The sequence below is a fragment of the Dermochelys coriacea genome, chromosome 17, assembly GCF_009764565.3.
Source record: "Dermochelys coriacea isolate rDerCor1 chromosome 17, rDerCor1.pri.v4, whole genome shotgun sequence".
Classification (NCBI taxonomy): Eukaryota; Metazoa; Chordata; order Testudines; family Dermochelyidae; genus Dermochelys; species Dermochelys coriacea.
In genome coordinates, this window is record NC_050084.1 from 1,877,952 (window position 1) to 1,892,335 (window position 14,384).

Consider the following 14,384-nt stretch of genomic DNA (forward strand, 5'->3'; position numbering starts at 1 on the left):
GTCACCTTCAGTCCAATAGCCTGGGGGAGAGGTTCAATGGGACCCTAAAGATGATACTGAGAACCTTTATGGACCAGCACCCGCAGGATTGGGACAAGTATTTACCCCACCTGCTGTTCGCCTACAGAGAAGTGCCCCAGGAATCCACAGGGTTCTCCCCGTTCGAGTTGCCGTATGGGAGGAGAGTGAGGGGACCCCTGGACTTGATGAGGGCCAAGTGGGAGGGGAAGGCCTCTCCCAATGGAGAATCAGTGGTGGAGCATGTCCTGACTTTCCGGGAAAAACTTGTGGAGCTCATAGTCTTGGCCAGGGGAAACCTAGCAAGGGCGCAGAGGAAGCAGAAGGTCTGGTACGACCGCTCAGCACGTGCTTGCTCCTATGCCACTGGGGACCAGGTGATGCTCCTCATCCCCGTGAGGAAGAACAAGCTGCCTGGAACAGCCCCTTCAAGGTCATCAGACAGGTAAACGACATGAACTATGTAGTGGAACTGTCCAACCGGGCCGTCCACTGGGTGGAGACGGGAGCCAACCCGCCCATCAGGTGTTCCCCATTCAGGGTCCCTGGGAAAACAGCCCAGGAGCTAGAGAGAGAGGTCAGTGACATGCTGGCTTTAGGGGTGATCCAGCCATCCTCCAGCCCTTGAGCCTCACCCGTGGTGCTGGTCCCCAAGAAGGACAGGGCAATCCGGTTCTTTGTGGACTATCAGAAGCTAAATGCCATTACCATGGCTGATGCCTATCCCATGCCTAGGACCGATGAGATCCTAGACAAGTTGGGAGGCGCCCGGTTCCTCACTACCATGGATCTTACCAAAGGCTACTGGCAGGTGCCCTTGGACCCAGAGGCCAGGTCAAAGTCTGCCTTCATCCTCCCAATAGGGCTCTTTGAGTTCCTGGTCCTGCCTTGCGGCCTCAAGGGGCACCTGCCACCTTCCAGCGCCTGGTGGGTCAGTTGCTCAGGTGGGTGGAGGGCTTTGCTCGGGCGTAAATTGACGACATCTGTGTCTTTAGCCAGACCTGGGAAGAACATGTGTCCCAGGTGAAGAGGGTGCTAGGTCGTCTCCAGGATGCAGGCCTGACCATAAAAGCGGAAAAATGCAAGGTGGGGATGGCAGAGGTGTCCTACCTGGGCCACAAGGTAGGGGGTGGCCAGCTAAAGCTGGAGCCGGGCAAAGTGGAGGCAATCAAGGACTGGCCCGCTCCCCAGACTAAGAAGCAGGTCCAGGCTTTCATTGGGATGGTGGGGTACTACCAGAGGTTTGTGCCCCACTTTAGCTCCCTGGCATCTCCCCTCACCGAGCTTAGTAGGAAGGGAAAGCCAGACAAGGTGGTCTGGACCAAGCAGGGGTGTGCTATAGACTGTCGGGATCCAATTTGGATATGGATAGAGCCCTTTTTAATGTTTTTAATAAAGTAAATACTAATGGAAACTGCATGATCATGGGAGACTTCAACTTCCCAGATATAGACTGGAGGACCAGTGCTAGTAATAATAATAGGGCTCAGGTTTTCCTAGATGCGATAGCTGATGGATTCCTTCATCAAGTAGTTGCTGAACCGACTAGGGGGGATGCCATTTTAGATTTGGTTTTGGTGAGTAGTGAGGACCTCATAGGAGAAATGGTTGTAGGGGATAATCTTGGTTCAAGTGATCATGAGCTAATTCAGTACAAACTGAACGGAAGGATTAACAAAAATAAATCTGCAACTAGGGTTTTTGATTTCAAAAGGGCTGACTTTCAAAAATTAAGGAAATTAGTTAGGGAAGTGGATTGGACTGAAGAATTTATGGATCTAAAGGCAGAGGAGGCCTGGGATTACTTTAAATCAAAGCTGCAGAAGATATCGGAAGCCTGAATCCCAAGAAAGGGGAAAAAAATTCATAGGCTGGAGTTGTAGACAAAGCTGGATGAGCAAGCATCTCAGAGAGGTGATTAAGAAAAAGCAGAAAGCATACAGGGAGTGGAAGATGGGAGGGATCAGCAAGGAAAGCTACCTTATTGAGGTCAGAACATGTAGGGATAAAGTGAGACAGGCTAAAAGTCGAGTAGAGTTGGACCTTGGAAAGGGAATTAAAACTAATAGTAAAAGGTTCTATAGCCATATAAATAAGAAGAAAACAAAGAAAGAAGAAGTGGGACCGTTAAACACTGAGGATGGAGTGGAGGTTAAGGATAATCTAGTCATGGCCCAATATCTAAACAAAGACTTTGCCTCAGTCTTTAATAAGGCTAAAGAGGATCTTAGGGATAATGGTAACTAGACAAATGGGAATGAGGATATGGAGGTAGATATTACCATATCTGAGGTAGAAGCGAAACTCAAACAGCTTAATGGGACTAAATCGGGGGGCCCAGATAATCTTCATCCAAGAATATTAAAGGAATTGGCACCTGAAATTGCAAGCCCATTAGCAAGAATTTTTAATGCATCTGTAAACTCAGGAGTTGTACCCGTATGATTGGAGAATTGCTAATATAGTTCCTATTTTTAAGAAAGGAAAAAAAAGTGATCCGGGTAACTACAGGTCTGTTAGTTTGACATCTGTAGTATGCAAGGTCTTGGAAAAAATTTTGAAGGAGAAAGTAGTTAAGGACATTGAAGTCAATGGTAAATGGGACAAAATACAACATGGTTTTACAAAAGGTAGATCGTGCCAAACCAACCTGATCTCCTTCTTTGAGAAAGTAACAGATTTTTTAGACAAAGGAAACGCAGTGGATCTAATTTACCTAGATTTCAGTAAGGCATTTGATACCGTGCCACATGGGGAATTATTAGTTAAATTGGAAAAGATGGGGATCAATCTGAACATTGAAAGGTGGATAAGGAATTGGTTAAAGGGGAGACTACAGTGGGTCCTACTGAAAGGTGAACTGTCAGGCTAGAGGGAGGTTACCAGTGGAGTTCCTCAGGGATCAGTTTTGGGACCAATCTTATTTAATCTTTTTATTACTGACCTCGGCACAAAAAGTGGGAGTGAGCTAATAAAGTTTGCAGATGATACAAAGCTGGGAGGTATTGCCAATTCAGAGAAGGATCGGGATATTATACAGGAGGATCTGGATGACCTTGTAAACTGGAGTAATAGTAATAGGATGAAATTTAATAATGAGAAGTGTAAGGTTATGCATTTAGGGATTAATAACAAGAATTTTAGTTATAAGATGGGGACGCATCAATTAGAAGTAACGGAGGAGGAGAAGGACCTTGGAGTATTGGTTGATCATAGGATGACTATAAACCGCCAATGTGATATGGCCGTGAAAAAAGCTAATGCGGTCTTGGGATGCATCAGGAGAGGCATTTCCAGTAGGGATAAGGAGGTTTTAGTACCATTATACAAGGCACTGGTGAGACCTCACCTGGAATCTGTGTGCAGTTCTGGTCTCCCATGTTTAAGAAGGATGAATTCAAACTGGAACAGGTACAGAGAAGGGCTACTAGGATGATCTGAGGAATGGAAAACGTGTCTTATGAAAGGAGACTCAAGGAGCTTGGCTTGTTTAGCCTAACTAAAAGAAGGTTGAGGGGAGATATGATTGCTCTATATAAATATATTAGAGGGATTATTTAAGATCAGTACCAATGTGGACATAAGAACAAATGGATATAAACTGGCCACCAGGAAGTTTAGACTTGAAATTAGATGAAGGTTTCTAACCATCAGAGGAGTGAAGTTTTGGAATAGCCTTCCAACGGAAAGCAAGCAGTGGGGGCAAAAGATCTATCTGGCTTTAAGATTAAACTCGATAAGTTTATGGAGGAGATGGTATGATGATTTGGGTAATTAATTGATCTTTAAATATTAATGGTAAATAGGCCTAATGGCCTGTGATGGGATGTTAGATGGGGTGGGATCTGAGTTATCCAGGAAAGAATTTTCTGTAGTATCTGGCTGGTGAATCTTGCCCATATTCTCAGGGTTTAGCTGATCGCTATATTTGGGGTCGGGGAAGGAATTTTCCTCCAGGGCAGATTGGAAGAGGCCCTGGAGGTTTTTCGCCTTCCTCTGTAGCATGGGACACGGGTCACTTGCTGGAGGATTCTCTCTGCTCCTTGAAGTCTTTACATTTTAAATTTGAGGACTTCAATAGCTCAGACATGGGTGAGGTTTTTCATTTTTCATAGGAGTGGGTGGGTGAGATTCTGTGGCCTCTGTTGTGCAGGAGGTCGGACTAGATGATCATAATGGTCCCTTCTGACCTTAGTATCTATGAATCATGGAGCGGGGGCCCTGAACTTCTCCAGGTCACTGGTTAAGTGACCCTGCTCCGTTCAGACTCAAAATGGGGAGAGTCGGCCTGCCTATGAAATACTAAACACCTGCCCAGGGACTGCCCGGGATTCTACCCTCCCTCACCTGCCTGCCTGCCTGCCTGGCATCACAGGGCTCAGCTGCAATCAGTGCCCAGGCAAGAGTTCCAAAAGAAACAACTTCCCTAACCCCCAGAGTGAAAATCCTCCCCACCCACACAGCCTTGGGTGACCCTGGTTCCTGCAATGGTGCCCATGCTACTCACTCCTGCAGCCATGGCAGGGCCTGCCCTGCCCCTCCAACCTGGCACCATGGCCCAACTCCCTGTCCCACAGCTAGAGATGCCCCCTGCCAGGTAGTGAGGAGGAAGGCCTAGCATGCTTTGCGCAGAGAGATTTGCATATTGAGTGTTGCCCGGTATCACCAGTGCCATCTGTTGTGGGGGAGGAGAGCTGCAGGGTGCTCAGCGCGGGCTCCATCGGGGCGTTCCCAGCACAAGGCTCAGTGGGGCGAAAGGCGGCGGTGGGGGTTGGGGGGTTGGCGGTTTGCAGGCACTTCACTAGGATTCCATTCGCGCAGTGAGACGCACACGGCCTAGAAACCCCTCCCGTCCCCTGCGTGGCCCGGCCTCGAGCATGTGGGTGTTTTTCCCCACTCAGGGACTTGGGGGCTGCAGGGTCTCCCACAGCTTCCCCAGCTGGCAATGCGGCATTCAGGAGCCCACGGTACCGACCTTGATCTCCACACCGTAGCCGGGGTACCCGGAGATGGTGTAAGTGCAGTCCAGGCTGTCGTAGGGAGAACTGACTGGCTCCGGAGACTCCAAGGAACCCTCGGGGCCAGTGAGGTTCCAGTTGCATGGAGCTGGGGACAAGAGGAAACCATGGGATCAGACAGACTTCATGCCTGCTCCCTGCCCCACCAGCCTATTCCACCCCTCCTCCCCCAGATGGGGTCTAGCATCCTCGCCCCCTCCTCTCGCTAGCCCAGTCTCTGGGACACCTGGTGCTGATGAGAGGGTGGCTCATGGTCTCACGCCCAGCCAGGGAAGTGGAACCCCTGGTTAGCCTCATCCCCAGTACCCCACCAAGGGCCAGAAGCAGCCTGTACCCTCCCTCCCCCACCAACCCCATCTCCTTAGATACGAGTTTTCCCAGGACAAGTCCCCAGCTTCTGGGTTTGCTGCCATCACGCCCCATTTCACACTCACACTGTTGCGCTGGGCCAGAGGCCATGGGCTAAACTGGCCTCCATCTAGAGTGCATCTAAACTGGGCCCAGGTCTAGCAGGGGTGCAAAGGCGGGAGCACTTGCATGGACTGGGCACAGGTCTCGTCTAATCCTGCTTTGCTGTGGGGCCCATCTCCAGTACAGCTCCCACCGCCCCCTTCCTGGTGGGGCCACAGTCACAGGCCCACCACCCAGGAGGGGCTGCATGCCACAGCAACAGCCGCCCCCTCCCACTGGGCCGCGCACCCTGGGAACCTGGGGGTTGAGTGTTGCTAGTGGAGAGGTCAAAGCAGCTGAGCTCGATCCTTAGAGCCGTTCCATACCTGGACAGCAGCTGTCCTGGCTGCCCCAACGGGGTGCTCGCCAGCTCAGCCTATGGGTGCCCACCAGCCCCGTCCCAGTGGGAGCTGGCTCCCAACTGAGGTAGCTGGTGTCTCCGGCAGCCCGTGACCATCTCCCCGCCATGTGGTGAGACACTTGCTGTGTGCCTGCCATGCGCTGGGTGTGGAACGATGCCGCCAGTCAGACCTGTGCCCAACTCCTCCTCGGCTTCCCTTGTGTCACCGATGTATCGCGACTGCCCTGCGCGGACAGCCCACTGCCAACAGCCCCCTTTTAGCCTCACCTCAAAAGTGGGTCCAGCTCTCTCTGAAGACCCTGCACCCACTCCCACCCCTGCTTTAGCAGGTGATCTGGCCCGGTGCCCCTGGTCACCGCTGGGGTGGGAGTGCCCTCACCTGGTACCTGCACCGTGGTAATGGTCGTCGTGGTGATGATGGTGGTTGTGGTGGTTTCCTCGTCATCCCCAGAAACCGTGGCTGTGGTGGCAGCCTCCGTCTCGGGCTCCTTGGCCCGTGGCAGCGCTGGGCCAGGTGCCTGCGGTGAGACAAACCAGGCTGTGGGGGTGATGGCGGTTGTGGTGTTGCTGGTCACCATGTCGGTGGTGGCTAGACCGGGGTTGGTCAGGGCGGTTTGGGAGATGGCAGGCGCAGGGGTGCCGGGAGGCTCCGTGAGGACAGAGGCGGAGTTGGTCTCTGGGCCGGCTGGCTGGGGCTCTGCCCATGCGGCCACGCGGCCTGCAGCCGCGGTCAGCAGCTCCTCGGTGAACATTGGCTTGACCATTTCTGGGGTCCTCTCCGCATCTCTGGCCTTGGCCTTCTCTCCCACTAGGGCCGTGGGGCTGGTCATGGTCACGGGGGCTGTGGCTGGCACCATGAGGGATGTGGTCAGGTCAGAAAACACTGGAAGGTCATCTTGGTTTGGCAGGTTGGCCCTGGGGGTCTGGGTGATCCGCCCTGGCACGTCGGGTAGGACTGGGCCTGGCCCCCGCAGGCCCCAGGTGAGAAAGGGCACCTGCCTCAGATAGTCCTTCTTCACCAGGGCCTCGTGCAGGAACTCCTCCAGCAGCGGGTGATGGTTGAGCAGCGTCAGCGTGGGAGCCGTGGTGACAAAGTGGACCTCGCCCTCCAGCTCGTCTGGAGTGGGGGGCACTGTCTGGTCCCCCTCAGCCTCAGAGCTCCCGGCTGCCTTCTGGCCCACCACGTTCGGCTCCTCCGAGGCAAAGTCTGGAAGGAGGAGAGAGGTAGCTGAGAACAGGGGTGGCCAAGGGGGAAGGGGCTAGGGAGGGGCGGGGAGCTGGGCTGTCAGAGGCCTGGCAATATGAACCTTGGCATCATGCCCCACCACCCCCAAGGGGCTCAATTGTGGCAAGTCACAGGGTAGCAGCTGGTGCTTCGGAGGCACCCAGGTGCTCAGAACACCCCCGCCCAGCCAGCAGGAGACCCCCAGGACACTGGCTGCCACCTGAGGCAGCACCCTGAGTCCTCCAGGTCCCCATGCTGGCCTGGGTGGTGCTCTCAGACCGGCTGCCAATTCCCTCAGCAGCTGCCAACAGCCACAAGCCTCCACCAAGCTTGTGGGGGGACAGATGCCATTTTCGGAGGGGAACAGGTCCCCCCCTAGCGCAGTGCCCTCAGAACTGCACCCGATTGCACAGTCAATGATGTTCTGGCTCCAGCTCTCTTTACCCAAGAACACACATCCCCTGATAAAGTTGTCAGCTTTATCGAAAGCGATTGGCGCCTCCTCTTAGATACTGTTTTGCCTCGCTGCTCCCCTTCCCAGAGGCATGGGGGGGTCTGCAGAGCTGCCCCCCTGGTCACCAAAAGGCCCTGCACTGCCCTGCTCCTGCCTGCAGTCAAGGCTTCAACACCACACGCCCTGGGCTGCCAGCTTCTAAACAAACTGAGCTACTGGCCTCTGCACTGTGCCCAGGGCCCCCGGGGAGGGGAACTGAAGCCCTGCTGGGAACACCAAAGGCCCCAGCTTCTCTAAGAGCCAGCACACCTCTTTCCTGTGCAGCTGGAGCCCGGCAGGACCCTGGATCTCAGCTCCCCCCGCGAGCAGGCCCCGAGTGAGGCTCCTGAAGGCTCCCCAGAATTCACTCTCCCGCTGGCTGTGTGCCCTGCCCAGCCTGGTCTCTGAAGCTGGGCCAGCCCAAAGCCAGTGCCCCACATATTGCAATGGTGCCAGGGGCCTCAGGTGCTCAGCCCTTAGCCCTGGCACCGGTATCCTGCAGACCCAAACTATCGCCCTGGTGCACACAGCCAGCAGCTCCATCGTGCAGCCAGGCTGGGGGACCTACATGGGGCTGGTATCCTGAGCCCAGACCTGGAGAATGGAGGGGACAGGACACTGGCAACAGAGGACAGGCAGCTGAGTAACTGTCCCAGAACTGTGCCCACACCGCTCCTTCTCCTACCCAAGACAGGCTCCAGGCCTTACCGTCCCAGGCCAGCTGCAGGGGCCAGGGACAGGAGCTGAGTTGACCCCCATGACTGAGACAAGCCCTGCTGCGAGCCAGCCCCTTCCCCATGCAGGCAAGGCAGGGGCACTGTGAAGACGACCTCCCCATTTCCTGCGAGGAGGGGCTGGCAGCCGGCAGAGGAGCGGAAGCAGCGAGGCAGAACGGTATCTAAGAGGAGATGCCAATCGCTTTCGATAAAGCTGACGACTTTATTGGGGGACGTGTGTTCTTGGGTAAAGAGAACTGGAGCTGGAACACCATTGATTGTGCAATCGGCAGCTGGCTCGGCAGCCCTGCCACACGGCCGATGGGTGCTGCCACGGCTCTGGGGAGATGGCGCTTCTGGCCAGCATTTCGGGACTCTTACCCTGCATGTGGCTGTTCCGGGGGGACATGCCCAGCAGTGCAACACTTGCTAATGGATGGGACGCTGCAGCTTGTTCCACATCTAGGGGCATGGGTGTTTCCCATTCCCCACTCGCCCTGCTGTGCTGAAGGTTAGAGCAAAGAGGGGCAGGAGAGCACTACTGGCTTACGGAGGGGGCTCCCGGCCAGCCCAGGGCAACGGGAGGTGACTCCCAGCTGAGACTGGCTTAGCCTCAGCTCCCGGGCCCAGCTGCTGCTCATGGGCCATGAGGTTTCCCCTACTCCCAGCTGCAGTGCCTGGCAGGATCAGGCCCAGTGCGTCACCACTCAACAGCTGGGGGCCCTGTAGGGGCTGAGTCCTGCCTGTCTCACCCACTACAGGTTGGGCCCCCGGGAGCTCCAGAGGAGGGGCAGGGCCGACCCCAAGGTGCAGCCAGCGGCACTGTAGCCGGCAAGGCGGGCCAAAGCTCTGCAGCCCAACCCCCAGCCTGGGGCAGGAATTCCTCTCCCAAGGGCCCCGCTCCTCACCCCAGTCTGGGGCGAGCCTCATGAAGGCCTCACTGCTGCAGGCAGAGGGAGCACAGGGCGGGCAGCACAGGGGGCCACGGAGACGCCAGTGCCGGGAAAGTCGGATGCCAGGCAGGCTGCTCTGGAGAGGGGCCTGCAGCCTGCAGGCAGGGGAATATGAAGCAGCCCATGTCACAGCTGGGGCTGGGCCCGGGAGCTAACAAATGCACTGGCCCAGCCTCTGAGCGGAGACTTACATCTAACGGCAGCGGTGAGACCCTGACTATCGGCAGCCCCAGTGCCGGAGCGGGATGCACTCACGCCTGTGCCTGCCAGCCCCCACCATGGTCCCACCATCCTCCTGCTCGCTCCCAGCCCCGCCACGGCCCCGCCGCCCTCCTGTTTGCTCCCAGCCCCACCATGGCCCCGCCGCCCTCCTGCTCGCACACGGCCCCGCCACCCTCCTGTTTTCTCCCAGCCCCCGCCATGGCCCTGCCGCCCTTCTGCTCACTCTCAGTCCTACCACGGCCCCGCTGCCCTCCTGCTCGCTCCCAGCCCTGCCATGGCCCCGCTGCCCTCCTGCTCGCTCCCAGCCCTGCCATGGCCCCGCCGCCCTTCTGCTCGCTCCCAGCCCTGCCATGGCCCCGCTGCCCTCCTGCTCGCTCCCAGCCCTGCCATGGCCCCGCTGCCCTCCTGCTCGCTCCCAGCCCTGCCATGGCCCCGCCGCCCTCCTGCTCTCTCCCAGCCCCCGCCGTGGCCCTACCGCCCTTCTGCTCACTCCCAGTCCTACCACGGCCCCGCCGCCCTCCTGCTCTCTCCCAGCCCCAGCCACGGCCCCGCTGCCCTCCTGCTCTCTCCCAGCCCTGCCATGGCCCCGCTGCCCTCCTGTTCTCTCCCAGCCCTGCCGTGGCCCCGCTGCCCTCCTGCTCTCTCCCAGCCCTGCCATGGCCCCGCCGCCCTCCTGCTCGCTCCCAGCCCTGCCATGGCCCCGCCGCCCTCCTGCTCTCTCCCAGCCCCCACCATGGCCCTGCCGCCCTTCTGCTCACTCCCAGTCCTACCACGGCCCCGCCGCCCTCCTGCTCTCTCCCAGCCCTGCCATGGCCCCGCTGCCCTCCGGCTTGCTCACAGGCCCCACCACAGCCCCGCCATCCTCCGGCTTGATGTCCAGGGCATCTGTTGTGGGCAGAGCTGGGTCTGGTGCAACTCGGTGGACCCCGCCACAGACTGGGAAACACGGACACACACACAGCTCTGGGCCGCTGGAACGCAGCTGGGCCAACATTTCACACAGGGCTTTCTACCCCGCTCCCCTCTGACCCCTCCAGAGGAGCCCCAGGGGAGCAGCGGCCTTCAAGCATAGGCCTCGTTTGACTTCTATATTTGGGGGGGCAGCTCCAGTCAGGCCAATGGGCCACACATGGGGGAGCAAATTCCACACCTGCCCAAGGCTTGCAGTTGGGGGGGGCAACTCCCCCTGCCCTCCCCAAACTATGCCCATGTCTTCAAATAGCCTATTCCAGCAGCTGGGGCTCTTAATGGGCTGACCTGCCCTCCACTCCTACCCGGCACCACCAGCCCCCACCTGCACAGATCCTGAGCTGAGCCCTGATGTCAGGAGATTTTAACTCTAACCACATCTGGTTCTTTGCTCCTGGGTTGGTGCCTCAGGGCCTGTTTCCAGGAGCTGTCCCGCAGCACTAGGGCTGGAAACGCACTCATTTCCAAAATGCCAGCCAAGGTTTCCCCCCGTCACCTGACTCCAGCAGCTGGGACATTAGGCAAGCAGGCCTGCATGCCGGACCAGCCACATGGGGCAGGGCGGGCAGGGCAGCCCGTACGGCTGTGTGGCAGGTGTGCTCCCCTCCCGCCAGCACCGCAGCCTCATTAGCGGCCCTCCCTGCACATTATCTCCTAAGTTATGCAAATAACCTGTGTGTGAAGCCATTTAAAGTATTTAGACTAAATGAGAAAAGGCTTTCATCAGTCTAATGAGCCATTGAACATGGCTCCCTGGCGAATTCGCTCTCCCTGTGTCTCCCCCCCCCCCCACCGCTTGTGCCCTGAGAGCTGCCGTGTGACCCCATCTCCTGGGGACGGCTCCCACACATGCCCTGCCCCACCTTACCGGGGGTGGGGGGGCAGAGCTCTCAGAATGCCCCTTCCCCCGTTACAGAAGACATCACAGCTCAGCCGTGTGGTCCCTGGTGACACCAGTGCCGCCCGGAGAGCACCCAACACTAGACTTATTGTAGGGCCTACGTAAACAGTGGCTGAATGGTTTCCTCTTTCCAGACAAGCAGGGAGATTGCTTTGGGGAGTAGAGAACACTTGATTTTCCCAACAGGAAGGGCATTCATCATGCGCTAAAGGGGGTCACAACCACATTGCACTGTCTGCCTGAGGCCCAGGTCAGCCCAGCCCCTCTCACACAGGGCCGGCTGCTCGGGGTGAGATGGGCCCTCGCCAGGCCTCAGGCCCTGTCTTCAGCGATCTCTCGCCTGCTCCTTGGTCACGCCTGGGTTGGGTTGTTCAGAGCCGGCAGGGGAGTGCAGCTGCCCTGCTCAGGCCGGGAGTAGGGATGCAGCGGGGCCTGCTGTGGCTCTCAGGTCCCCAGTGCGGGGCAATGACTGAGGCACGCCGGTGAGGGTGTTAACACTGGTCAGGAGCATTGAATGCCAACTCCAGGAGGATGAAGAGGTCTGCTCGAGGAGCTAACGCTGGTGCTGGGAGCTCCTGGTGCCACGTCACGGGGAGCTCCCACACCCTTCACCCCCACGCCAGAGTGAGCAGGCAGCCTTCAGCCACTTCCTGCCCCCCCCTCACTGCCTAGCGCAGCTCCCTCAGGCCTGGCAGCACCAGAGAAGTGGCAGATGCACGCCAGGGTGGGCGTGGCGGGGGGCCATTGTGCCATGTGCCAGAGGGGAGCAGGAGACGCCAGCTAACGGCTGCATCAGAGTTCAGCTCCCAGGGAGGGCATCCCTAGGTGGGACGGAGAGAGCCAAGGACGTGCCCAGCAGGGATCAGCCATGTCCCGAGGGCCCTGCCGCAGGGTCAGGTGCCCCTTGCTCTGGGCCTGGCACGTGGCACACGGCTGGTGTCTGCCGGAGGCAGGCTGGCACAAGGTGGCCAGGTGGCATGTGCACCAAGACAGGCCACGTTAGCGTACAGGGCACATCCTGGCAGAGTGCTTACACCACGCAGCAGCACTGATGACACGATACTGTCAATTAGCAGGTAATTATACTGAAAGCTACCAAGGACAGGGTCCTTCAAGGATTAATCCCCATGTGACTGCCACATTGAAGGGACTGAAGAGGCTTTAGCTTCAAAGATTGGGAAAAAAGTTATTGCTCCAGTTCCTGAGTCCTGCTGAATTTGATGCTCAGAGGGTGGGTGGGGGCTGCCAGCAAAAGGCTCCCCGCCCTGAAGCTTTGCATGTGCCCCTTACTCCTGACCCACGGCCCCATCCCCACTATCACAGCCCCAGGCTTCCCCGCTCAATGCAGTCCTTCAGCACCTCATGCTATCTTAATCCCATTCACCCTCACCCCAGCTAGCGCCCCTCAACCCACAGCACTCAGGGCTTGCAGGAGATGCTGGCTGTGGAGAACATCTCCCTAGGCCAGAACGCGTCAAGGTTCCCCCCAGGTCCCTGTTTTCATTTGTTATTCCAGGCACTTCTGGGATCACAGGACTCGCCAGACCTGCCCAGCCCAGGCCCTGACACTGCCAGTTCTGTCAAAGGAGACATGAGGAGCAGCTAGCGCAGGGCCATTTCCTGCCCTGGTACAGCCAGATTTACATCCCTTCCTACTTTATCATTAACCCACTGAATGGCACCAGGTGTTCTGCTTACCCATGGCAAGGCCCCCTATGAACCCAGGTGTCCGGAGGCCACCTGCTGGCATGCTGGCCCCCAGCACCACGTGCACGTAGAGCAGGGCTGGGTAGCAGCAAGAGGGAGCCCCGATCTGCGGCCTCCAGGACCGGGGGCGGGGATGCGCCCCTGGGGCCGGCGGGCAGCCCTACGGGCGTGTCCCCAAAGCACCAGAGGAGCCTCGCTGCACAGTAGTGGACGGGAGAGGTCCTGCTCCCCATCTCTCCACCTGAGCAGGGAGAAATATGCCTTGTTGCAGAAGTTCTAAGAGGTTAACTTGCACCCAGCACGACTAGAATTATTTTTTAATAGGATCCATTTATTATACCATAAAAGTTAATGAGTTTATACTGAAGGGCGCCAGAATCCCTTTTTAGGTTTTAATAGGGGATTAGCACTCCAGCCCAAGCCCTACACCAGCTCATTAACTGCTGCCTGCAATGGCTCCCCACTCCAGGGGGTAGGATCTATGGGGAAGAGATTCCTGGCATGCTCGTGAACACAGCCTGCCAACGCAGATTCCCCTTTGTCACCGGGCCCCGAGTGGCCCCATGGGACTCAGCCACCTGCAAAAGCTTCTGGGAACTTGCCTGTCCCGGGCCGGGCATTCAGCAGTGACCCCAGGCTCAGAGAGCTGTGTGGCCACAGCCCTGCACGGGGTGTGACCAAACCTGGGGGAGATGGGCAGAAAACAAGGCCGTGTCCCATGGGGTCTCGGAGCCCAGCAGCAACCATGGAGCAGCTGTGCAGTGACCAGTGCCAACATAGGGGTGCCAGCTGCACGGCCCCATCTCCCCAGGGCAGGGGACACACTTGCAGAGCGGGCAGCAGGGTGCACTGGTGCTGTCCTGGCGGTGCCAGCCCTAGGGAGGGAGAGGGCTCTGGTGCCAGCATTGGCACTCCACCCCGTGGATGCTGCCCCCAGCTCCGGAATCAGCTGGCTGCTCGGCTCAGCTCTCTCCGAGTGGGTTATTTTCTCCTCACCGCTCTAAATGGCTGCGATAACTTTGCTCCTGCTGCTCGCTGGATGGCTCTGATAATGAGATGTAACTTCTCAATGGGTGTTTTGTGCTCCAGCAAAATGTGTAAATAAATTGAAATGCTAATAATACCCCATCAGGAGAGATTCACTCTGTGACCCCTGCAACCTCATCAGCGCCGGATCCTGTGTACCAGAGGCTGTCAGCAGAGACATGGGGCCAGCCAGGCGCCGATTATGTAACGCTGGCCTGGAGGAGCCCCTGCGGGGGTGGGACGTAGGCAGCCGAATATTTTGGTTAATACCAAACAAGACTCTGTAGGAAGAGCCATCGCTTGGTAGCGCCCCTGCTCCGCTCCT

At 57.6% G+C, this 14,384-nt stretch overlaps 1 protein-coding gene across 2 annotated transcripts in view; it reads right to left on the bottom strand.

Moving 5' to 3' along the window:
• SEZ6 (seizure related 6 homolog) overlaps window positions 1-14,384 on the bottom strand; it is a 72,208-nt gene that overhangs the window by 27,543 nt on the left and 30,281 nt on the right. For both annotated transcript variants that reach the window (XM_038376137.2, XM_038376138.2), the window contains exons 2-3: window positions 6,227-7,054; window positions 4,994-5,124 (exon numbers count right to left, since the gene is read on the bottom strand). In XM_038376137.2, coding sequence (XP_038232065.1) covers window positions 4,994-5,124; window positions 6,227-7,054 — 959 coding nt within the window. The remainder of the gene's footprint in view (window positions 1-4,993; window positions 5,125-6,226; window positions 7,055-14,384) is intronic.